Consider the following 26,352-nt stretch of genomic DNA (forward strand, 5'->3'; position numbering starts at 1 on the left):
CTTCATCCAAAATGGCGGCTTACATCGAGTCACAATGCACGTCGAGCTCGGATTCAGATACTGATTCCACCGTCTTGAGCAACTCTGAAGGTTCTCACGATGTTGAAACTGATCATTGGGATTTTGAAGAAACTATTGGAGACAAAATTAGTGATGGAAACGCTTTCAGGGGAATTGTGGAGCCGAATCGTTTTGAACTTTGTGCGAGTGATTCAGCGGAAGAAGGCGGAGTGAAGATGGAGTTGTTAAAAGGTCAAAACGCCGGCCACATGTTAACTACCGCTCTGTAGGTTTTACTTTTACTTTACTTCAGTTGGTGGTTTATAAGGGAGGGATTTTGTATTATTTGATATGTTCGTCGTATTACTTTAGCAGAAATACCCATCATCGCACATCACACTTGGACACCACGGACAAAATGGGCGACGAATGCTTTGTCCCACCGCCGCAGGCTGATCAAATGTCTTGCATGTTACGGGATTGTCCCAGTTAATACTTTCCCCGGACGCCATTTGTGTCATTGCCGTGTCCACCATCGTGTTCGTGAGAAATCGATGTCCCTCCCCAGTCGAGTGGTCAAAATCTGTGATCATTAAGGGGTTCTACAAGGGGAGTGGTGCGATGGTGGAAAGGGGGTGTGGGGAGGTGGTGGGTATTGTTGGGGTGACGGTTGAGTGGGGGGGCTCTCTCCCTCCTCCCCCTCTCCCTCTCTCTCCCACTCCTCTGCCTCTCTCTCCCACCCCTCTTCCTCTCGATCTCCCCACCCCCTCTTTATCTCTCCACCTTCTCTTAATATTCCCGTCAGCAAAGCGACAGGTTGTATCATTCATATATATATATATATATATATATATATATATATATATATATATATATATATATATATATATATATATATATATATATATATATATATATATATATATATATATGCTGTGTGTGTGTGTGTGTGTGTGTGTGTGTGTGTGTGTGTGTGTGTGTGTGTGTGTGTGTGTGTGTGTGTGTGTGTGTCACTGTTTGTATCAGTGTGAAGACTTTTCTTTGATTTCTATGCAATTCCACACCCCTTGACCAATCTCAAGAAAATGTTCCACATGTGCTGAGTGTGTTCCATGTTCCATGTTCCATGTGCTGTTCAAGCATGTTCCACATGTGCATGTGCTGAGTTCCACATGTGTTCCAGCACGAAATGTTGTATATGTGCTGAACCTTTTATTTGAGGGTTCAGGCCAACGTCACAAAAAACTCCCCTCCAAAATCCCCCCCACAAGCAAAGTCTTTGTCCGTACGAGTGTGTAGGTTTGAGAGTCATTGAAAAAATTTGACCATACATCATGAAGTTCACGTGGATCAAGAGCAACAGTCACTCAAACCCCCGCAGACCATCTCAGATCCTGATTTTTTTTTTCAATGCTGCGAACAAACTTTGGTACATCATGGGTGATGAAGGTTGTGGTCAAGTTTCATCAAAATCGTTTGCATAGTTTCTGTCAAGAGAGCAAATACCTATTTTGGGGAGCAACCCCCCCCCCCCCCTGGTAGATCCCCTTCGTAGGTCCCCTCAGACCCAGATTTTTAATTTTTTATATTTTTATGCTGTGGATATACTGTGCTACATGAGTGATGAAGGTTGTAGTCAAGTCTAATCGGAATTGTGTGTGTAGTTTCTGAGAAGAAAGCAAATACTTATTTTGGGGGGCAACCCCCCATAGACCCGTTCAGGGCCCAATTTTTTCTCTTTTTTAATGCCATGAACGAACTTTGGTACAGACCGGGTGATGAAGGTTGTGGTCAAGTTTCATTGGAATTACGTGTGTAGTTTCTGAGAAGAAGTTTAAAATGTTTATGGACGGACGGACCAACGGACGGAGGACACACCATCCTATAAGCTACCTGGAACTACGTTCAAGGTCAGCTTAAAACCAGCTGGGCCTATCTATTCCAAATCTTGTATGCATGCTGGGGGTATCCAGGGTCAGGTCATGAACACCCCTCCCCCCTCCACCCTCCCCCCCCCGCAAGGCAATTCTCTTGTACAGTGTCTTCAGAAAGTATTCACCCCCCTCGATTTCTGTCACATTTTGTTGTGCTGCAGCCTGAATTTAAAATGGATTAAATGAAAACATTTTTGTCACTGATTTGCATAAAATACCCCATAATGACGAAGTGAAAGAATAAAAAGAGCAATCAGAGATTGCAGACCCTCACCAAGAATTGTTTTATGTGTTGTTTGTGTAATTTTGTGTGGCGTTTGTTTACTGGTGTGTTACATAATTAATAAGAGACAAAATTGGAACTGCCACTTTATAACTGCTGGCAGTGATGACCGGGTACCAAGACGTCCGACTTTGATGCATCCCCGCTTTGAGTAGACACCTGACCCTGACCCATAACGTGTTATCTATATATTAATACTGAAGGACCAATTTTGTGCTCCTCCTCGCGGTTGCGTCACGTTTTTCTCGGTACTGTGACCTGGACTGAAAGAAACTTCGTACCTGTAAGAGTGCATCGCACATCGTGGCAACAGTCAAACTTCAACTCTGAAGCAGAATAAACACTTTTCGTTGAGACGGGGGCGAGGAGTGAAGAGGTGGGGGCGGGGGATGAAGAGACGGGTGCAGGGAGTGAAGAGGTGGGGGGCAAGGTCAGCAATTTTTTGGGCGAGGGTAAGCAAATTGAAAGCGGGAGACGGGGGGGGAATGGGGCGGGAGATGAGTGGACGGGGGCTGGGGTGAATTAGGCGGGGTTGAGTGTGAAGGGTGGACAGGGGGGTGGGGGCCCGGGGGCAAGTGGGGCGGGGAATCAAGAGACGGGGGCGGGGAGTGAAGAGGCGGGGCCGGGGTAATTAAATTTTTGAGCAGGGGTAAGCAAATTGAAGGCGGGGGGAGGAATGGGACAGGGGTGGGGGATGAGTAGGTGGGGGCAAGCACGCCCTGTCCAGTCCATGTCCCTCGAGTGTGGGTGAGCTGGTGAGGGTGGTTGAATGAACGGAATCCGTCTGTGACGGGGTTTCGGCTAGTCATTATTATTCAATTGAATTCAGAATGGGATTAAAATAAATTCAATTCAAATCAAATGGAAGACCAAATCGGTACAAGTCCTGCATTGGAGTCATCAGAAGGAACCCAAACAAGTAAAAAGCAAAGATGAAGTCATCAGGAGGAACCTGGATAGGATTCACATTTCAGCTGCTACTCCTCTATCATCAAACCCATCCAGGCACAGCCAAGTGAGCCTTATTCATTCAAAAATAAATAAATAAAAAGAACACAGATCAATAAAATTAAATAAATCTGCCTGCCAGACCATGTGTCCGATCAAGTTTAAATTTAAAATGTATTCCCCATCACGACTAGATCACAGTTGTGAAGTTTCACCTCGATTGATGAAGCAGTTACAAGGAAAACATTATTTAATATATTTTTTCCTGCAATGCAATATGGCTGCCAAACCATGTGACCAAACCTATTATTCCTCAACAAACTTGGACACCCATGGCTTGGGGAACATTTATGTGAAGTTTCCCCTCAATCTGTCCAGCCGTTCTGGAGAAGCATATTTTTATAGGTTTTCAGATTAATCCAATATGGCTGCCAAACCATGTGATCTATGATGTCACATGTGTGAACGTTTCCTTCCTCATGGATAGGCAGTCATATGGGTAAAGTTTTGCCTCGATCTGTTCAGTCATTTCAGAGAAGAAGATTTTTGAAGGTTTTAAAAAAAACAATATGACTGCCGATCACATGACCAATGGCATCATCAGTTTTTTTTTTCTGTGGACCAATTTATCCAAAGATGACCCTCAAAAATGTTCATGCTGATCGGATGCAGCATTCTACATATGCAATTGTGACGTCATAACGAAGGCACCTATGACGTCATTTTTTTTAAAACGCACTTATTCCCCACGAGGAGTACTTGCGATGTACCAAGTTTCAATTTTTTCCTTTGTTGCTGCAGTTTCAGAGATACAGATGTCCAATTTTTGGGGGTTTTTCCAACATGGCTGCCACACTTCATGACCTATGACGTCATAATTATCATTAAAACATTCTACATGAGTAGTCGCACCAATGGTGACAATTTCGTACGGACAAACAAACAAACAAGAAAAAGACGTCGTGCAAAATATAATACTTGCAAACCCCCCCTCCCCCTCTCCAAAGGCTGCCATAGATACATCAAATTGTCCATTTCATGAAGATTAAAATTGACAATCCTAATGAAAGCTCAAGTCAATCGGATGAAAATTGATTATTTTTCAGAATGAAATTTGATAATTTCAGAAGTTTGACACCGAGTTGACTTTTGACTTTTTGACCTCAAACTTTCCCAATAAGTGTTTCATGACGATCGTTTGGAATTGTGACCTGAAGGCGATAAACAGACAGACAGAATAACAAAATCGGCTGACCAATATACTTGAAAAATCTTCGATTTTGCAAGAAACAAACAGATGGACCCAAATGGAATTCCCTCTCCTCTAGCGAGGGCAAACATGTTTTTTGGAAATTTTTACAAATTATACATAAATGAATCGCTGAAATGTCTTGTGTCAATAAGTATTCAACCCCCTGAGTCAATACCTTGTAGAGGCGCCTTTGGCAGCGATGACAGTTTTGAGTCTTTTTGGGTATGTCTGTATCAGCTTTGCACATCTGGATTTGGGGAATGTCTCCCATTCTTCCTTGCACATTTGCTCAAGCTCTGTCAAGTTGGATGAGGAGTGTCGGTGAGCAGCAATCTTCAAGTCTTTCCACAGATTCTCAATGGGATTCAAATCAGGGCTTTGGCTGGGTCACCCAAGGACTTTCACATTCTTGTTCTTGTTCATTGTTGCTTTGGCTATATGCTTGCGGTCATTGTTCTGTTGGAAAGTAAGTCTTCACTGCAGTCTAAGGTCTGTTGCACCTCAAGGATTTGCCTGTATTTTGGCTCCATTCGTTGTTCCCTCTATCCTTACAAGTCTCCCAGTCCCTGCTGCTGAAAAGCATCCCCATAGCATGATGATGCCACCAACATGTTTCACAGTAGGGATAGTATTAGATGGGTGATGAGCTGCGCTTCCTTTCCATGAGATGTAGCATTTTGCATTCAGGCCAAAGAGTTCAATTTTCATCTCATCAGACAACAGAATCTTTTGCCTCATCCTCTCAGAGTCTTTCACATATGTTTTTGCAAACTCCAGGTGTGCTGTCGTGTGCCTTTTTCTCAGGAGTGGCTTCCTTCTGGCCACTCTCACGGAAAGCCTAGATTTGTGAAGTGCTGCAGAGATTGGTATCCTTCTGGCAGGTTCTTCCATCTCAGCGAAGGAACTCTGTAGTTCTGTGAGAGTGGTTATTGTGTTCTTGGTCACCTCCCTGACCAAGGTCCTTCTTGCCCGGTTGCTCAGTTTGGTCAAATGACCAGCTCTAGGAAGAGTCTGGGTAGTTCCATAGTCTTTCCATTTCCTCATGATGGAGCTCACTGTGCTCTTGGGAACCTTCAACACTCTAGAAATTGTTTTATATCCTTCCCCAGATCTACGCCTCCTCACAATTCTATCTCAGACTTCTATGGACAGTTCCTTGGATTTCACGGTGAAGTTTATTTCTCAATTATGTGCAGTCGTCAATTGAATTGGCCACAGGTGGACTCCAATCAAGTTGTTGAGAGATCTCAAGGATGATCAATGGAAATTGGATGCACCTGAGCTCAATTTGGAATGTCATTGATGCAGAACATTTCAGATTTTCATTTTTTTAACTAATTTGTAAAAATTTTGAAAAACATGTTTTCACTTTGTCTTTACGGGGTATTTTGTGTCGATCGATGACAAAAAAATTTTTTTTAATTGATTGCATTTTAAATTCAGGATGTAACACAACAGAATTTGACATAAGTCGAGGGGTGTGAATACTTTCTGAAGACACCGTTTGTATGTACTTATCCATCTGAAAATCAACAAACTTCCAACGAACAACGAAATGAGGGCATTTCGCCAATTATAATTGCTGTGGTGCACTCTCAGGTTAATTTTTGTCACAGCTTTAAACATCAACCTCATTGAAGGTTTACTGAACTCAATGTCTACTGAATGTCACATGGGAGTATTGCTCCCTGATGATAGTTTGGACATCAATGTATTTCCCACTCATCAGCCCCTGCATGGGCACCATCTTTGCTTGGACTCTGGACAATCGCCCCATCTGCCCTCTCCCCCTTGATCCGGTCATTGTGTCTTTATACCTCGTTATGCTGGTATCGACAAATTTCATCCATGTTTGGAACATGGCATTGTTAAGAGACGCTTGTTTTTTGTAATAACATATACAGTATCAGGTGAAGTTTGTTTACAAAGGTGAGATGGACCGAACGACCTCCGAGGTAGGTGTCTGAGTTTGTATGTCTTTGCTCAAGTTTGTATCTGTAGCCACAGTTTGGCCACAATATAATTTAATTATTCATGGTCATTAGTATACAAACAGTGTGGGATAAATGACGGGGCTTTGTGGTCTCTTTTCGAGCAACTTTAGTGTCGGCCCTTGTGACTGGTTTATTTTTTTAAGATCAACATGTGAGACGAGATTTTAAAATCATTTTGTCAGATTTATGTGATTTTTGTTGTTGTCTGATATTATACAGGCTTGCAAGTTGTGACAAGGTGATAGAGATTCAGGTTCGAATTGCCATTATACAACTGACTGTTTTCCCTGTTGATGCACATGCACGGATCCAAGGTTAACCGAACACGTGGGAATTAAACTTTTTGACAATATCATTCAATAAACAGCTGATAAACCAGACATCATCTGTTTAACAGAATCCTTCCCCACCACCCCCCTCACAGAATGTCCTTGACTGCTTAGTCACTCTCCCTGGCTATTATCTCCTGTAGTTCGACAGGTCTGAACCCTGTCCTTGCTGCGGAGTGGCACTTTATATCAAGATCTCAATTTCTCATTGTCGTGCACTCCTTTTACACATGTACAGAGACATGACAGAAGTAAATAGACACCATAAATTTATTCATTTCATCTGTATAAAGCACGTTTTACTCAGTGATTTGTACTAATAGTCAACTATTTATTTGCAGAAATGAGTTCCTGAGTCTTGTATGACAATTAACTATGTCTCAAACCCAGGGAGCACACGACCTTTGCGATTTTCAAAGAGGACAAATTGTTGGCCAATCGGAAGGTGGAGTGAGCCAGCATCAGATAGCTGAGAACCTTGGCATTCCGCTTTCTACGGTCAATCGGGTGATCGTGCAATTCACCAGCGAAGGCAAGGAATCCACAACTTCCCGTTCTGGTCGACCTGTGCCCTCAGAAAGATGTCTTCGAACTGTCAAGCGGTCCATTGAGAAAACTCCCTGTTGCAAGGCAGCAGATGTTGCAGAGGTGGTCCAAGTTAGCTGAAGAACTGCCGTGCGGTGCCTTCATCAACTGGGATACTGTGGGAGAGCAGCTCGGAGAAAACCTCTTCTTAGACCAGCCAACATTCAAAGGAGAAAGAAATGGGCTGACAAGATGGCCAACAGACCCTTGGAGTTTTGGCAAACTGTCATTTTTTTTCAGATGAGTCCCAATTTACTCAATTTTCTGACAGTGGATGCATATGGGTCTGGAGACTTCCCAGTCAAGAGTTTTATTTGAACCCATTGCAGCCAACTGTCAAACACAGTGATTTTTCAAACACAGTGGTTTGTCAAACACGGTGATGGTGTGGGGAGCAATCTGGAGTGCTTGTCGGTCAGAGATTGTGGAGTGTGTTGGCAACATCAACTCTACGATATACATTTCCATCCTTGAGGATGGACTTCTCCGTCTTGTCCACTGGTGAGATGGTCCAAAACAACACTGTTCATGGAAGATGTTGCTCCATGCCACACTGCAAAAATGATCAAAGAATGGCAGGACAGAAATGGGATCAAGTGACTTACATGGCCAAGTCAGTCTCTTGATGTGAATCCCATTGAACACCTCTGGGCCATATTGGACCGAGCTGTGTGGAAAAATTCCAGGAAACCAACATCACGGACAAAATTGTTAAACCGTTGGTGTGAAGCCTGGGCAGAAATCCCACAAGAGAAAATTTCGGAACTCGTTAGTTCTATGGACTGAAAAAGTTAAAGCGTTGAAATCTCCAAATGGCAAATCTACAAAATACTAGTGTTTGTAATAAAATGGATCAAATGTTCTTCAAATATTAAATAAATAAATTCTATAAAAATCATGGTGTCTATTTATTTCTGTCATGTCTCTGAACAAACAACCCTCAGGAGGACCTTTGGCTGCGACCTCCCTCCACTCCCACACCTCCTTTGTCTGTGTGTTGGACCATCCTCCAAACAGTGACGACTCCATTTACGTCTTTCTCAGATACCATGGACCAAGTTTCAACTACACATCCCAACTCTCTCTTCATCATGTGCGGTGATTTAAATTATCACCATGCTGATTGGTTGGGTGTTGGCACCTCTCTTACCAGTCATGGCACTTCAGCAAAGGACTTCTGTGACTGCATGGGACTGAATCAATCTGTGAACGTTCCAACCCGGATTTCTACCATTGGAAAATCCTCTCTTCTCGACTTGGTAATGACCAACTTCCCTAGTAATGTCTCCTGCTCTTCCTTTGCTTCAATTTGTTCATCTGATCATGTGCTTCTTGGAAGCAACATCTTTCTGGCTATTTTCAGAGACCTGCCACAGGGCCGGCGAGTGTGGCAGATCACTCAGACTGACTGGCAGGGACTACAAGCAACCATCTCTCTTCGGGACTGGTCTCCTATCCCTGAAGCCACTGAAATGAACTCAACCTGGGAATTCTTCCACAGAAATCTGTTCTCTCTTGTGCACAGATTCATCTCATTTTTACCTTCAGTGATTACACCCATTCTCCTGCCCATGGTACACTGAATCCTGCAGTGAGACAGTTGCCTAAAAACAACTTGTGGTGTTTTCCACAAAGGTAAATCCAACTGAAGGCAACCAAAGATCACTCAATAAAGCGCTCAACAAGTGTGTGTCCACTCTCAGGCGAGCCAAAAAAAAACATCTGGCCAACCCCAACATTGAACTTTCAAACTTGTCTCTTTCCTCAAACACCTGATGGCACCTTGTCAAGTCTCTCTCTGGTGTATACTCCTCCTACATCCCTTCCCTCACTTCAAATGGCATCACAGCCAACTGTGCTTGGAAGAAGGTCAAATGCCTCAATTCTGCGTTTGCTTCCAATATCTTCTGTCCCCAACCCCTCGCTCTCTCTACCCACTTTACCCAGTCATACCCAACTTCTCCTGGACTCTGTGTCCTTTTCACCTGTGAAGGTGGAGAAATTTTTGGCAACCCTCACTCTTATTCTGCAACTGGACTGGCCAGCATCAGCTCACGTGTCCTAAAAACCTACCTAATTGTTCCTGCAAATCCTCTTTCTACTCTGTTCACCCTATCATTGGCCCGAGGTCATCTTCCATCTGCTTGAAAGTCAGCCAAAATTACAGCATTACATGAAGAGGTGCAAAAACTGATCACCTGAATTACAGACCTATCAGCTTACTACCAATCATCAGCAAGGTCATGGAATCCTTCATCGCAGTCAATATCAAATCCTTCCGTTTATCTAACAACCGCATCGCAGATCAAAAAAAATTAGATTCAGACAAGGTCACTGTACCGTGGACATGCTGCTTCTGCTCTTTCAACAATGAGTGGAGAACCTCAATGTCAGACATGAGATCAGGGCCGTGTCAGACATTTCAACATATCTTGAGCATTTGACACAGGCCGACATCCTTTCTTACTCCACCATCTGCCATGACATCCCTCATCCTTCAGATAAATCAGGCAGTAGTAGCCTCCTCCCTTTCTGCAGACCTTGATAGAATTACAAGCTGGTCAAATGCTTGGAATATGTTTTTCAATCGGAACAAATCTCACACTCTTACTTTGCTTCTCCAAAAGCACACCACAAAGCAAATCCTCCCATCTACTTCCTCAATAATCCTCTTGAATAAGTTCAGCCATTCAAACTTTTGGGCCTCACCACTAGCCATGATCTTTCTTCAGCAAACTACATTTCCAAGTTGGCCTCCAAATCCAGCCCCTGATTGGGTTTCCTCCATTGGACAGTCTTTTCTTGACACAACTGAACTTTTATTGACTTATAAGGCGTTCATCCGCAGCTTGATGGAGTACTGCTCTCCCCTTTGGGTTGGTGCCCCTGCTTCACACCTTGCTCAGCATGATGCCATGGAAACCAAGGCATTCAGGATCAGTGGATTCTCCCGCGAAGAAGCTGAGTCTATGGGCCTATCACTTTCCAATCGCAGATATGTCGGTGGTCTCTCGGTCATCTACCACCTCCTTTCTGGTCTCTCCATGCTCTGTCCCCTCAAAGTATCAGCAGGAATCACGTGGTCCACCAGCAGCCCCATCCTCATGAAACTGTCTAAACCAAGAACCACTGCTCACCTCCATTTATATATTCCTCTCTTCTCCCACCTGTGGAACCACGTTTCACACTCTCTTCAATCCCATTCTTCTCTCCCGGGCTTCAAGACAGATGTTCAGCACCATCTGAGGTCAACCCCCATCCAAAGCCATGATCTTTTCGACACCCGTTACTTGCGCTCTCCCCTAACCCTCATCGTTACCCGCATCCCTTGTTTGTCCGTCTCCATCTACCTTCTCTCTGCACCTTGCAATTGGCATTTCCACTTTCTCTTGCTGTTCCATTTGTTACGTTGTGTCCTGGTCTGTTCTGTGTCCTAGCTCTTCCACGAGCATCGACCAGAAATAAAAAGTCCTTCCTGTTGAAAAGAGAAACGTTCAATGAGACCAAACCTGCCCAAGCCAAGTTTGAAACCTCCAACAAAGACAAATGTATATCTTATTAACACTAGAGTATAACACCTGCTAGTCGTATCAATTCACCAATCACAATAAAATCTTTGTTTATTATCTATACTAATAAACATGACTACCTCCATGAACCTTGACCTTTACTTTTACAACTAAGTCTAATGTAAGTTTGAAGGTGACGAGATGCAGACCTTCAAATCTTTATGTGGTTGGGAATGCATTTTTGTGGAAAACGGTATGAAGCAGGTCTTCATTCTGAATCTTGACACACTAACATGTACCGGTATTATATCCATGTCCGTGAATTGGAGTGGTTTAATGTGGAATACTCGACAGTGGAATAAGCACACAATGTACAACATAATGAAAGCCACTGCATCAGAAATCTAGGAATCATCTTTTCGTATGCTCAAAATGCTTGATGACAGTTCATCGCTGGGTCAGGCTCAGGATTCAAACCCAGGCTGGACAACTGTATCCAAACACCACAATGTGTCGAAGCCCATTCACCCCCAAGGTGGTATTCCACACTTTGGAGGTGAATCTATAATTTTCTGGCCAAAAGGTATGTTATTCTTTCACTCACCTCAATGCTTTTTTTCATTCCACCATTAAATGGAAGTCGCTAATCTTATTTTATTAATCAACTCGCAAAGGTACCCGACGCCAGCCGGGGATGTCCCCATGGAGAACCGAACCACGGTCACTACACCCACTACTCACGCTGCGGGAGCCTTCAGCTGCTTCATTATTGTCGTTGCACTCAATGAAGTTACACTTTGGGGAACAGTAGAAAAACAGAAGAGTAGAAAAAGTTAACTTTAATGCTTTGGCGATTTCACACTTTCTGGTGTAAATATGGAGGAGTACGTGCTTAAACCTTGTAAGATTAACGTTTGGTTATAAGAATCAGTAATTTCTTTAAATTTTCAGATTTTACTCCAGATTTTGACACTTTATTACCTTCGCCACCAAAGGTGGAATGGCGTTATGTTTTCACCACTGTCTGTTTGTTTGTTTGTGAACAAAATATCTCAAAAAGTTGTGATAATTTAGATTTCTTTGTCTGGATTTGGACAAAATTTTCTGGAGAGTTTGTGTATATGACAAGGAAGAAATGTTCAGATTTTGGTGAAGATCCAGATCCGAGAATTTTTAAAAGAAATTCTTCACCATTGAGTGATGGGGCTAAACGATATGTTGTTACGAATCTGGCAGCCATGAGCACTCAACATTCAGGTCCCAAAGTTAGTTATGTCGATAAGTATGTGCACAGTTAGAATCCATCGCCTTCTGTCTAATGGGAATTACATGTGTGCGCTACGGGTTATTTTTTTTTAGTTAGGTTTTTTTTATACATCCACAACGATTACTACAAGATCGATAACAACACCGACGCCATTGCCCACATGCGTTCGACCACGTACGTGGGCGGAGATTTTCATCGCCTCAGCTCCGACTCCACCCCTTGTCCAATCAAGCACAGAGGGCGACTTTCCGACACCCCAGCCAATCGGGTGATGCGAGCGAGGTTGCCATCCTTCAACCAATGGGACTCCTCCAATGTGTGAGGGGCGGTCCGCGTGATGTCACCACGCCTCCCGGACCAATCAACGGACTTGGCGCCCGTTTTGGCCAGTGACAGAGGCGACGAGCGCATTTGCACGTCAAAACCATCCAGTGAGGGAGAGCGGGTCGCGAGAAGGCGGCTCCTCCCCTCTGGAGAAGGAGGGAATAATTGTCGGCGCGATCGGACGAGAGAAAAAGTGTCGGAGCTGGTGTCGGGGCTCGTGTTGGTGGTGCTCGTGGTTGGTCGAAGTGTTAGAGTTCGTGGTTCCTGAGATGGTAGTCATGTTGTTGGTGGACCACCCACTCCCTGGTGTACTGGCCTGCTGGGCGCTCCTTGGTGGTCGCCAGTTTTCGCCCCTGGTCTTCTCCTCGGCGTTTGGCGTGAAGCTGACCGTGTGGGTTCGGGTCCCTCCCCGTGGTTCACAAAGGAGCTCACAGGCCCTTCGACGACCCGAGCTCCGAAAGTGCGATCGACCAGCCACGCGCTTGCGGCCAAGTAGCCAGCTGTTCTGACTCCCATCCGAACTATCCTCCTCAGCTGGAGAGCTGAATAAAGACCCGGTGGGGTCCATTTCTTTTTTGGGTGTGCGTGTCTGTGTGCGGGCCTGTCTTGTCAAGTAGAATCATGTAAGTGCTTTCTTTTGCTCATTGTACATTACATTTTTTGTTCGGATAACTCTGCTCTTTGTGTGTTCCCTTCCCCCCATTGTAAATAAATATCCCTTTTGTTGAATGTACCAGCTCGTTTCTGTGTTTCTTTCATTGGCTTAGCACGCTGTGTATTGAGAGATAGCGAGGATAAATTGTTCATTTGGTCCGGCGCGGCTCTGGTAACTCCACTCAGTTACGCCGGATCCGAACCGTTACCTGCGACTCGGATCGGACAGAGTCGGCCGTGGGTGTGGTTCCCCGGTAGTTAGACTGCGTGGGTATTTAGGTATATTGAAATTGGCAATTGACCCTACCCCACGTGGTCGACCTATTGGCGATCTTTGTTCCGATAAGGGACCCGTGATCTTTTGAATTTATCTGAAAGGTACGACCTAAATTCCGGGTGTTTGGTGGAGCCGACTCTACTGCTCCCCCTAGCGGTCGTGCTCGCCACCGACAACCGGCACCACAACAATATAGCAGGATATCTCAAAACAGTTGTGGACGGATTCGAACGAAACTTGGTGGGTGAGTTGGTTAGGTGACAAGAACAAGCTCATTCAATTTTAGTTCAGGTCCAAATCCAGATCTGGCTTATCAGTGGGATACAAAACGTAAACTAATCAGCCTGGCAGAGGTATGCGCACCACCGAGTGCCCCTCAAGTTTAGTCCATGAGATGCGATCCTCAATTCACAAATCATATTTCAATTATATATTGTTGCGGGTTCGGGGTTCGCCAAGAGGGGAAACTCCTCGAACTCCTCCGAACCTCTGGCCCCGCAGGCTGACGTGGCGAGGATATCTCCGTGTCCCGGCGGGTCGTGAAGCAACCATAAACGTCAGACGATCAAATCTCCCAGTGTTCCTCCATTAAACACCGTTTACCTGGCGGTGACGGATCCCAATGAACCGAGGCTCGCACCCTCAGACTACTGCCGGGAGGAAGTGAGAGTGCAGCGCTGGCTATTTAATGGAGAAAAACAGTTAGGGTAAAATTTCCTGGCGATCGCTAGTGAGGACTATGTTTGCCCAATAGGAAAAAGACACCACAAGCAGGTTGGAAGAAAACATGTATGGGTTTACTTATACAGGGGGAACATGGGGGAAATTTGTGTGGCACGTATATACAGTAAAGGTTCATTCACAAAGAATGGCAAAGCACATATTCAGGGTATTTGTGAGGGTGCGACACGTATACAATGGGGGAAATTTGTGTGGCATGTATGTACAACAAATACTGGAGACATGGAGCAGAACTTGTTCCCTTGACACTTATGAGCCTCTTCGACAATCTTAACTATCTACAAACGAGACATGGTGCCAATCAGAATCACAACCAGAGAAATGCCAGAAAAACTCCCCCACCACCCCTCTCCCTCTAACTCTCCCCACCAAACCACTCTCCCTCTAAGTCTTCACTCCCACCCCTTTCCCTCTAACTCTCCCCCCCCATCCCCCCCTTCTCTGTCTCCAAACGTATCGGGATGGTGGTTTTGCTCAGACGGTGGTTATCTCCGCACATATCCGGACGGTGGTTATCTCTGCACGGATCCGGACGGTGGTCATCTCTGCAAGTATCCGGATGGTGGTCATCTCTGCAAGTATCCGGACGGTGGTTATCTCCGTACCTATCTGGACGGTGGTTATCTCTGCACGTATCCGGATGGTGGTTATCTCCGCAAGTATCAGGACGGTGGTTATCTCTGCATGGATCCGGACGGTGGTCATCTCTGCAAGTATCCGGATGGTGGTTATCTCTGCAAGTATCCGGACGGTGGTTATCTCCGTACGTATCCGGATGGTGGTTATCTCTGCACGTATCCGGATGGTGCTTATCTCCGCAAGTATCCGGACGGTGGTTATCACTGCACGTATTCGGACGGTGGTTATCTCCGCAAGTATCTGGACGGTGGTTATCTCTGCAAGTATCTGGATGGCAGTTATCTCTGCACGTATCCGGACGGTGGTTATCTCTGCACGTATCCGGACGGTGGTTATCTCCACAAATATCCGGACGGTGGTTATCTCCGCAAGTATCTGGACGGTGGTTATCTCTGCAAGTATCTGGACGATGCTTATCTCCGTATGTATCCGGCCGGTGGTTATCGCCGTGCATATCCAGACGGTGGTTATCTCCGGATGTATCCGGACGCTGGTTATGTCCGGACAGAGGTTATCTACATACATGCCTGGACAGTGGTTATGTCTGGACAGAACCGCCCATCACACTGCCTTACTTTGCCCTGCCCGCACACTGCCTTCCTCTCACGCTGCCTTCCCTTCCCCAACCCTTCCTCGCTTCCCCATCTTTAATCGCTCCCCCTCCTTCCTCACTCCTCCTCCTTCCTTGCATTCCCCACTCCTCCTTGCTCCCCCACCCCTCCTCACTCCATCCTCCTTCCTCACTCCCCCACCCCTCCTCGCTCCCCCACCCCTCCTCACTCCACCCTCCTTCCGCACCCTCTCCTCCTTCCTTGCACTCCCCACCCCTCCTCGGTCTTCCCCCTCCTCTGCCGCCTCACCTTACCCTCACTCCTCTCTCCCTCCCCTCCTTGCTCCCCCACCCCTCCTCGCTCCCCCACCCCTCCTCACTCCATCCTCCTTCCTCACTGGGCCAGGCACGATGTTATGTTGGGCCAGGCATGATGGGGGCAGGCATGATGAGTCAGGAATGATGGACCAGTTGTGGTGGGCCAGGTAATGTGGGCCAGGCATGAGGGACCAGTTATGTTGGGCTAGGTAATGTGGGCCAGGCATGATGGACCAGTTATGTTGGGCCAGGCACGATGGGGGCAGGCATGATGAGTCAGGAATGATGGACCAGTTGTGGTGGGCCAGATAATGTGGGCCAGGCATGATGGACCAGTTATGTTGGGCCAGGCACGATGGGGGCAGGCATGATGAGTCAGGAATGATGGACCAGTTGTGGTGGGCCAGATAATGTGGGCCAGGCATGAGGGACCAGTTATGTTGGGCTAGGTAATGTGGGCCAGGCATGATGGACCAGTTATGTTGGGCCAGGCACGATGGGGGCAGGCATGATGAGTCAGGAATGATGGACCAGTTGTGGTGGGCCAGATAATGTGGGCCAGGCATGATGGACCAGTTGTGGTGGGCCAGGCAAGGTGGGCTCGGTATGGTGGAGCAGGCTTGATGGGCCGATGGCCTCTTGCGATAACGTCCCTTGAATGTCCTTGTAATTTTGAGGACTCGGCGGAAGCATGTCGTGATGACCAGTTTGTGTTTACGAAACAGAACTTCGTGGATTTCATGATGGATTGAAATGGAACCGTTCGTCGTCAGGTCGGGATGGAGCTCAAGTGGATCACGTGACACGTGTCTTTCACATTGAATCACGTTGAGTTTATTTGTTTTTAATTAATTCCAACCCGACACCGTCTCGGGCCCGCTCGTCCTGGTCCAACACAGACGGACGGCCCGCGGTCCCGCCTGACCTACATCGACGTTCGTCGTCGCGACGTTGTGTCCCCGATGATGAAACCGATCGGAATGCGACACGAAACGTCGAATGAACCTCGTTCGTACCTTCACCAGGTCGCCACGTATTCCCGCCATTACCTCCACCACCCCTTCGTGGGGAAGAGGTTTGAGGGTTTTTGAAGTTGTTGTTAAAACCACATTCGGTTGATGACTCGACGCGATGTTCGAGTCTCGCTTTCCCAGCCGATGTGGGCAAGGCAAGGCCATCCGTGTAGGCCCAAGTTTGGCGGAACATCCACACGGTCTGAGCAACGAGGCACGTGGGGCCGACGACCAAAGTCGTGTTGAAACATCCAACGGGGTGTTGACCATGAACATGACTGTCGAGAGAAACCTGTCGGTAACCAGAGGGAGGGAGGGAGCGCTATTTACAACATCGAGGTTGTTATCAACTTCGATAGTGACGAGGGTAACGTGAACACAAGTCATCAACGATGGAGGTCGTCCATCGATCGGATTTCAGCAACTCACTTCGTCCGTGTCGGTTTTCTCACAAGTCAGTCTGTCTGTCTGTCTGTCTGTCTGTCTGTCTGTGCAGCCTGTTTGTCTGTCAGTCCAAACACTGCCGTCGTCCGTCTCCGTGGTTTTCAATTTGTTTACGTCGTTGTAATCTGTGTATTTATTGATCGGTTTATCCTCCCTCTTCTTCCGTTTCTTTATCGTGGCATCCCCGGGACTCCGAGGGGAGGAGGGGGAGGAACAGGAATCCCCGATAGCACGTCACATAATCTCCCTGGCGACGACGGCACTGTTTACGGATCACGTGATAATGACACGCGGTTCCGGTGGTGACGTTTGTTTGGCAGCGCCATGGAAACGGACGGTGGGGGGGGAGGGGGCGGAGTCCTTGCTGGACCCGGCGGGGCAGAGCCAAGGCCGTCGGAGTGAGAGGCGGGGCTTGCGGGAAAGTGGGGCGGAGCCTGGCCTTGCTGAGCGGGGCGGGGGGAATTCCGCGCTGAGAGTCTGGAGGGCGGCCAGGCGCGCGAGGCAAACACGGCACGCGTTGTCATGGCCACCGTTAGTGGTGTGCTTTGTGTGACGTCAGTGCGTTAAAAGCGGAAAGCCGTTGTGCCGCGTTGCCATGGGCACGAGCGGGAGTGCCCTTGTTGCCGTTTTCTTTTAGCAACAAGCGGGGAGACGGGGTGGGGTAAGCTGGTGGGGTTCACCCTCTTCTCCCACATTCACGACGTGTCCTCACATCATCGGGGAACACCGGAAACGCACCGACGGCTCGTGCGTTAAATATAGAGACGATAATGGAGCACGACGTACGGAATTCCCACTCGTCCCCCACTCCATGAATCGGTAAAGAGAGTGGGCCGTTGATAACGGGGTTTGTACACTGAATCTCAGACCTGGTGGGGACTGCGAGTACAAACTTTATTGATTATATGACGTCGACAACGTGTCCGTGCGTCACACGTTGACCCAGCAAGCATCACGTGACATGAAATCTGAACCGTCGTGCATTTCACGGAGGATCTCCCTGTGTGTGTGTGCCAGAGTCGAGACGATGATGTTGATGATGATGATGTTGATGTTGATGTTGATGATGATGACGTTGATGATGATGTTGATGATGATGATTATTAAAGATTGTTTCACTTCAATACCCCAAATACTGTCACAGTGAATCGATGCTAATGAATTTGTGACGATTCTTACCGTGGATTCATGATTATTAAATTAACTTTCTTCCCGTGGAGTGCGGGTGAGAGGGGTCTCGGGGGTCTCGGGGGTCTCGAGGTGGACCATTGTGCAGTCTGTGGCTCGTTCCATTCCCACGTCGTTATCATTTCGTCACTCGTTCACTTAATTATCCCAATTAACGCTTTTGTAGTCTGTTGTTGTTTCTGTTGTTGTTTCTGTCGTTGTTGCGACTGCTTCTGTTCTTGTGGGTGGTTGGAAATTAGTGCAACAACGAGTTGGCACAAACGAGTTTCCCTTCACCGGTCCGTACAAACACAAGCACCGAAAATTGGAGAGACCGACAAAGGGTTCCCCGCTTTGGGGGGTTACAGAGGTACGAGGGGTCCAGGGGATTAAAGGAAAAGAAACAATGAATGGGTTCACGGTCGGGATGCCTCGGTGGAGAGAGACCACGGAGGGCGGAGCGAGGGAGGGAATCCCGCTTCCCGCAGCCAGTCGCTGGTGACGTCAATTGCCATGGGCTGAGCTTATAAAGGGGTGATGCAAGCGGCTCGCGCTGTCTCCCCTCACATAGAGCACAACGGCAGCACGCGGCGCCGCCGGCTCGGACGGCTCAGCAGCAACAGAGCCAGCTCGGTTAGCACCACCACCACCACCACCACCACCACCACCAGCACCACCACCACCTGCAGCGGATTCACCTCCACTACCATCATCAGCCTCCGAACCTTCTACGTCGTCAGACTCCCCTTCCACCCAGCGCCCCACCACCGCAACCCCAGCCAGGTAAGCTGCGTGTCCGTGCTTACGTCGTCGTACCAGCGCGAAAGCTCGGCGACGCACGCTCCGAACCGCACGAACGTCCTGGGATTTCCATGGAGATTTCTCTCCGGGAGGACGGGCGCGCGCCCCGCGCGCGGCCCGACCTATAAATACACGCGCGCCGTGTCCTCGTGCTTCGGCGATCGATGTACGCGCTCTTCGATTGGGCGATCTGTCGTTATTTGTATCGTCATTCGATTCGGCACCAAATAACTTGGTCCGTAATAATCGTTTTGTTATCAATCGAGATCGTTCATGATTATGTGGGAATTCAACGGGTGCGAGTGAACAGGGTGTGCAAATCGCCCTTCTTCCTGCATCATATCATCATCCCACGTCCCTCTCTCCCTCTCTCCCTCTCCCACCCCCACCTCTCTACTCCAACCCTTGTCCGCCCGCAGCACCGCGGAATCCCGGTTGGCTGCAACCCTGGCTGTCGCGGTCGGTTCCGTCCCCTATCTCCACCATCCTGGGGGTGCGATGATGATCCAACCGCCGCGATCGTTGCCCTTGTGCGACCTGGTCGGTCTCGGGATGTGGACCTCACCCGGGGTCCCCTCTCCAAGCGGAGAACCCGCGCCCCTTGGCAAGGCGGCCAGTGTCTGCTACTCTCCTGTCAGTCCCGGTGCTGCGCCCACCTTCTCCTCTGGAGCAGACACGAACGTGAGCTCATTGCCTTTCCTACGTGCTGTCCCACTTACTACTACTCATTCACTGCTCTTCCTCTCTGCTCCTCCACCCATTGTCTATGTGTGTGTCTGTCTCTGTCTCTGTCTCTCTCTCTCTCTCTCTCTCTCTCTCTCTCATACCCTTTCAGTGGAAGCCTCAGTTCCATCAAAGCTTTTACAATGCGTGGGTAAAAGTTGAATCTCCTCTTTTCATGCTTTAAAGTATTTCACCTTAATGATGATTACGTAACTCGTGTTGCCATTTTAGGGATTTGGATAATATGAGCCTTCACATAACACGAGGATCTTTTAGATGGTTGTCAGGTGGGAATACGTTTTCTTTACATACAAGAGGGGGCTCATTTAAAAACTCAACAACACATTCGCAAGGTGGTGTGCAACAAGCAGACATGAGGCACACTGACTGTCGTGGTTAGTGACTGGTCTCGAACACACTAAATGTTATACCTGAGATGGTGATGAGCTGTGATCCTCGACTATGAAGCAGAACAGCGGGATGTGACGACCGATCGGTGGTTCCAACGATGAGAGAACAACAAATGAAAATGTCCACAGACAGCTTGGACTTCGTAACATGATTGTGGGTATGTGGTCCATTGGGCTTCGAATGACACCGATCGCCGACATCTGGAGGCTCAAGACGAGACTATGTGCTGGGAGACATAAGATGCCACAAAGCTGTCCATGAAGCTCAGTGTCTATCCTTGTGTCTTGATGCACCAATAATTCCCAGGGCTTGAACAACCACCGTGTGGTGGGATACAAAGTTGAGATGCGGGAGACATTGGCTTTAGAGCAGTTGTACTTCATTCCCAGGGCCGCCGAGAGCCAAAACAGGCCCCTGGGTGACGCTAGTGTCAGAGCCCCTTCAAAGATGTTTCGTTATGTAAGTTGCTACCGCAGGATTTAATTTTATGGGGGAGGGTGTTACTCCCCACGACAATGGCATGCCAGAGGAATCGCCCTGAGTTGCTTGGAGGGAGACCCAAAGCTTCCCCCCCCTCCGCCCCCCCAGTGTTTTATCATCACAAACAATCATGAAATGAAACAGAAAATTTAAGGAAAAATTAAAGACCTCCATTAGGGTCCGTGCCAAGGGTAGTTACCCCACCTGCTCCCCACAACATCCCCCTCCCCCAGCGCTCCTGCCCATGCCACTGGGTACACCAATGATGGGTACACCATGAGCAGCCAAGGAGGACCATGAGAGAATCCCTATAAATCCTGTGGAAGCTTCCAGACATTATCACTGAAAAGCTTCCATCGAGGAGTATGGAAGTTTCTAGAAAGCTATGATGAAATATATATATATATATATATATATATATATATATATTTTTTTTTAAACCAATCACATCCTGTAAGATTTAAGAGAATAATGTTATCACAAGGTAACTTGTGAGGAATGCTTCACAGAGCGTGTACCTGTTTATGTTAGACCATCGGATAACCCCGTTCCACCTGCTGTTTTAACATAATTTGTTCCCAATGGAGTGCGGAATGTTTTGGGAGTTTGCTCGGAATGTCCTTTGACAGCACAGTACTGTACTTACTAACTGTAAAACGACGGGATGACAGTTTATAGCTCGGTTGGGATTCAGATCCAGACGGCACAGCTTAGAGGCGAGTGAGTAGGACATCCTGTTAGCCCCTGCAACTTGCATCCATCGGGGTATAATATGTACAAGAGGATCCATTTGAGCTTGTGACATTGTGAAAAGGTGTGCCTTTACTCGTGCCGAATGGTGCCCAGCAGTAAACTTTACAGCACCAAGATTTGTCAGTCTGCGGTCAGAGCTGCTGTCTCAAACATATGGATGAGCAACTTTCGTCAAAAGTCTCCTGAATCAATCTCCATGGGAATAGGAGGCACAAAATTTCCCATAGATTTATATCGTTTTCGCTGGAAACTCTCCTCATGACTGGACGGTGTAGCTTTTCCAAAAACAATTGTTTGTAAGATATAATTTTTCTTTTTCTTTCACGCTCCCAATTATTCCAAACTTCTTGTGGGCTTGGCCCGGGGAACGGTTCTGGCCCAAGTCTTTCCGGAACAGGCTGGTCAGGCCTGGCAATCTACGAAAGGTGATTTGGGAAGGAGTTTGTAATTTGTTAAGAGTGTCGGTGATAACTTGCCTACTCTCTGCTAAAGATACCGTGGGATCTTTGACGTCCACCGACGACCGGTGCTGGGAGACGGTCCTCCGGCTTAACGTCCTTTTGAGTGACGGCACACACATCGAGACTTCCTCCTGAGTGTGAAACAACAAGGTGGTAGTTCATCGCTGGGTCGGGATTCAAACCCAGTCTGAATAGCTCAGAGGCGAGTGTGAACACCTCCAGGCTATCCTGCCGGCCCATATTCAACTTGTGGTGTCGGTTTTCTGGATTTATTCACTTTGAACTGCATCCTGAATGTTGAGGGGTTTTTTTTTGTAAAAGACTCAATGCAGCTTCATCTCTGCAGGTTTCTTCTGATGAAGAAGAACGAAAAAGGCGACGAAGAGAAAGAAACAAGATTGCAGCCGCAAAATGTCGGAGCAAAAGGAAAGAGAGGTCACAGTCTTTGCTCGAGGTCAGTTAATATCCTAATTAAGCATAGAATACTCCGAATGTGAGTTGTTGATACTTCGGCTGCAGCTAACACTCAGATTCTATGATTATTTGGCTGCAGCTAACACTCAGATTCTATGATTATTTAGCTGTAGCTGACACTCAGATTCTATGATTATTTGGCTGTAGTTAACACTCAGATTCTATGATTATTTGGCTGTAGTTAACAGTCAGATTCTATGATTATAATTATTTGACTGTAGTTCACACTCAGATTCTATGATTATTTGGCTTTAGCTCACACTCAGATTCTATGATTATTTGACTGAAGCTAACACTCAGATTCTATGATTATTTGGCTGTAGCTAACACTCAGATTCTCTGATTATTTGGCTGAAGCTAACACTCAGATTCTCTGATTATTTGACTGAAGGTAACACTCAGATTCTATGATTATTTGACTGAAGGTAACACTCAGATTATATGATTATTTGGCTGTAGCTAACACTCAGATTCTCTGATTATTTGACTGAAGCTAACACTCAAATTCTATGATTATTTGAGTGAAGCGAACACTCAGATTCTATGATTATTTGGCTGTAGCTAACACTCAGATTCTATGATTATTTGGCTGTAGCTAACACTCAGATTCTCTGATTATTTGGCTGTAGCTAACACTCAGATTCTCTGATTATTTGGCTGTTGCTCACACTCAGATTCTATGATTATTTGGCTTTAGCTCACAATCAGATTCTATGATTATTTGGCTTTAGCTCACACTCAGATTCTCTGATTATTTGGCTTTAGCTCACACTCAGATTCTCTGATTATTTGGCTTTAGCTCACACTCAGATTCTATGATTATTTGGCTTTAGCTCACACTCAGATTCTATGATTATTTGGCTGTCGTTAACATTCAGATTCTCTGATTATTTGGCTTAGCTAACACTCAGATTCTATGATTATTTGACTGAAGCTCACACTCAGATTCTATGATTATTTGGCTGTAGCTAACACTCAGATTCTCTGATTATTTGGCTGTAGCTAACACTCAGATTCTCTGATTATTTGGCTGTTGCTCACACTCAGATTCTATGATTATTTGGCTGAAGCTAACACTCAGATTCTCTGATTATTTGACTGTAGTTAACACTCAGATTCTCTGATTTAATTATTTGACTGTAGCTCACACTCAGATTCTCTGATTATTTGGCTGGAGCTAACACTCAGATTCTATGATTATTTGGCTGAAGCTCACTCAGATTCTCTGATTATTTGGCTGGAGCTAACACTCAGATTCTCTGATTTTTTGACTGTAGCTTACACTCAGATTCTCTGATTATTTGGCTGTAACTAACACTCAGATTCTATGATTATTTGGCTGTAGCTAACACTGAGATTCTCTGATTTTTTGGCTGTAGCTGACACTCAGATTCTATGATTATTTAGCTGTAGCTGACACTGAGATTCTCTGATTATTTGGCTGTAGCTGACACTCAGATTCTCTGATTATTTGACTGGAGCTAACACTCAGATTCTATGATTATTTAGCTGTAGCTGACACTCAGATTCTATGATTATTTGGCTGTAGCTAACACTCAGATTTTCTGATTATTTGGCTGTAGCTAACACTCAGATTCTCTGATTATTTGACTGTAGCTAACACTCAGATTCTCTGATTATTTGACTGTAGCTAACACTCAGATTCTCTGATTATTTGACTGGAGCTAACACTCAGATTCTATGATTATTTGGCTGTTGCTAACACTCAGATTCTATGATTATTTGGCTGTAGCTGACACTCAGATTCTATGATTATTTGACTGTAGCTAACACTCAGATTCTATGATTATTTGGCTGTAGCTAACACTCAGATTCTCTGATTATTTGGCTGTAGCTGACACTCAGATTCTATGATTATTTAGCTGTAGCTGACTCAGATTCTATGATTATTTGGCTGTAGCTGACACTCAGATTCTATGATTATTTGGCTGTAGCTGACACTCAGATTCTATGATTATTTGGCTGTAGTTAACACTCAGATTCTCTAATTATTTGACTGTAGCTAACACTCAGATTCTATGATTATTTGGCTGTAGCTAACACTCATATCCTCTAATTATTTGACTGTAGCTCACACTCAGATTCTATGATTATTTGGCTGTAGCTAACACTCATATTCTCTGATTATTTGGCTGTAGCTGACACTCAGATTCTCTGATTATTTAGCTGTAGCTGACACTCAGATTCTCTGATTATTTGGCTGTTGCTCACACTCAGATTCTCTGATTATTTGGCTGTAGCTAACACTCAGATTCTATGATTATTTGGCTGTAGCTAACACTCATATTCTCTGATTATTTGGCTGTAGCTGACACTCAGATTCTATGATTATTTAGCTGTAGCTGACACTCAGATTCTATGATTATTTGGCTGTAGCTAACACCCAGATTCTATACACGTGATTCCAGGCCAATGACATGTTTTGTAAGGCACTTTAAATTGTGATCTGGTGCCTATAGGGTAACATAACTGACATAAACGAATGATTATCTTAATAATTTGATTGTAAAGTCTTCTTTCAAGGTTTTCATCTTGTGTTCCTGTTACCTACGCAGGAGTCGGCCATGTTAGAAAGCCGCAACGCTGAGCTCAAGGCACGTTTTGAAGCCATGCGGCTCGAGCGGCAAAGGCTCATTGAGCTGCTCAACACACGGCGACCGAGCATCATCGTACAGGCTCCCGGGTCAAACAAGCCCTGCAGCAGTCCAGATCAAAGGGCCTGCTCACAGCAGTGATGACATTGCGGTCTTTGGGATCGATCAGCCATGACTCGTAAGATCTTCCTTGGTGGAGCACGGTTCAAGTGTTGCAGCATTTCTACGACGAAGAAGACCCTCCTTTTGCTCGTGCTGTTTCCTTATCCTTGTGCAACTTTACTTATTCGGCCTTATCACTCCCTTCCTCATGATGCTGGGGTCGAATTTTTCTTTTTATTTCATCTGCAAACGCTACAAGGTGGGGCATCTTGGACTTGCAAAGTGGCTAATGCTGGAGGCCTCTATCAGGCCTCAGGTATTTACATTTCTTCCACCCCCTCCACTGTACTTTCTTCATTGGAGATGGAGTAAGGATATTGCACTGGACTCGTTGAGTAAATGCGACGAATGCGACGACTGAAAGCGACTGTCGAGGTGCAGTAAACATCTGCCTCGAATCATTCCATTTGTGGATGTCGGCCTCTTTTGGCCTATTTAGTACCTTCCTTTGTTTTTGTAAGGAAAATAAATGCTTGTTGTAAGCTGCAGCTGGGGACAGAATGGTTATATGTGTGTTGCAGAGTATATAGAATGAACAAAAAATGAAAGCATCGACCACCTTGCCACCATTTTTGTGGTTGTGCTGCACCATATACATTGTTTTGTTGTTTCTCAGCACACGAACTTGTTTGTGGTCAAAAATCCCCACTGTCGTATGCCTTGCAATGCGCACCGAGGGGTGGATGATTTGATGAATGCAAAACAAATACTTATATTAAGGTATATATGCATTCTGTAATCTTTATGATACAACCCTGTATTGTAGTCTGAAAAAATAATCTACACACTGAAACAATGCAATTGTATATAATACAAATGTACTATTTCCCGCAAGTTTCTCTCGAGATATTGTATTGGCAGAGTATGGAAGGTTTATTGAAGGTGTTATGAAAATCTTTTTTTATTTTTATTTTAAATCATTATTTTTTATCTGCTAAGTGCTGACAGTTTTGCATCATGAGCTGTTACAGAATGCTACAGTGCTTACACATTCATTCATTGTCTACGTCATAAGCTGTGAATAAAAGTCAAGGCAGTTTTGGCTGCCTAGTTCACCACGTCACTGTTATCGTGTCACTGTTGAAGCAGCAAGTGTTGCAGATGCTTCTTGAGAAGTATAATGGTACTTTCCTTGGAATCACCTGTTTGTTTGCCTTCACTGCAATGTATTGTGAAGCATTGGAGGTTATGGTCCTCCCAACCAAGTGTATAGGACAGTGTGAAATATTTCCAAATCAAATGTA

General features: G+C 46.0%; 1 protein-coding gene across 1 annotated transcript; it reads left to right on the plus strand.

Annotated features, from left to right (window-relative positions):
- Window positions 1–18,791: 18,791 nt before the first annotated feature.
- Window positions 18,792–26,166, plus strand: LOC147022585 (uncharacterized). The gene is made up of 4 exons (XM_085887319.1): window positions 18,792–19,011; window positions 19,449–19,710; window positions 22,204–22,311; window positions 24,908–26,166. The coding sequence occupies exons 2-4, from the start codon at window positions 19,528–19,530 to the stop codon at window positions 25,085–25,087; spliced, it is 471 nt and encodes a 156-aa protein (XP_085743445.1). The 5' UTR covers window positions 18,792–19,011; window positions 19,449–19,527; the 3' UTR covers window positions 25,088–26,166.
- The last annotated feature ends 186 nt before the right edge of the window (window positions 26,167–26,352 follow it).

Source organism: Eptatretus burgeri, chromosome 7 (genome assembly GCF_056783735.1).
Source record: "Eptatretus burgeri isolate ZD-2024b chromosome 7, Ebu_testis_v1, whole genome shotgun sequence".
NCBI classification, from domain to species: Eukaryota; Metazoa; Chordata; class Myxini; order Myxiniformes; family Myxinidae; genus Eptatretus; species Eptatretus burgeri.

What these genes read in the sequence shown, in the direction of transcription:
- LOC147022585 (XM_085887319.1), top strand. Translation starts at nt 19,528, where the DNA reads ATGATGATCCAACCGCCGCGATCGTTGCCCTTGTGCGACCTGGTCGGT. An exon ending in CCTCTGGAGCAGACACGAAC is followed by an intron (nt 19,711 to 22,203) that starts GTGAGCTCATTG and finishes TCATCTCTGCAG; the next exon opens with GTTTCTTCTGATGAAGAAGA. An exon ending in GGTCACAGTCTTTGCTCGAG is followed by an intron (nt 22,312 to 24,907) that starts GTCAGTTAATAT and finishes TTACCTACGCAG; the next exon opens with GAGTCGGCCATGTTAGAAAG.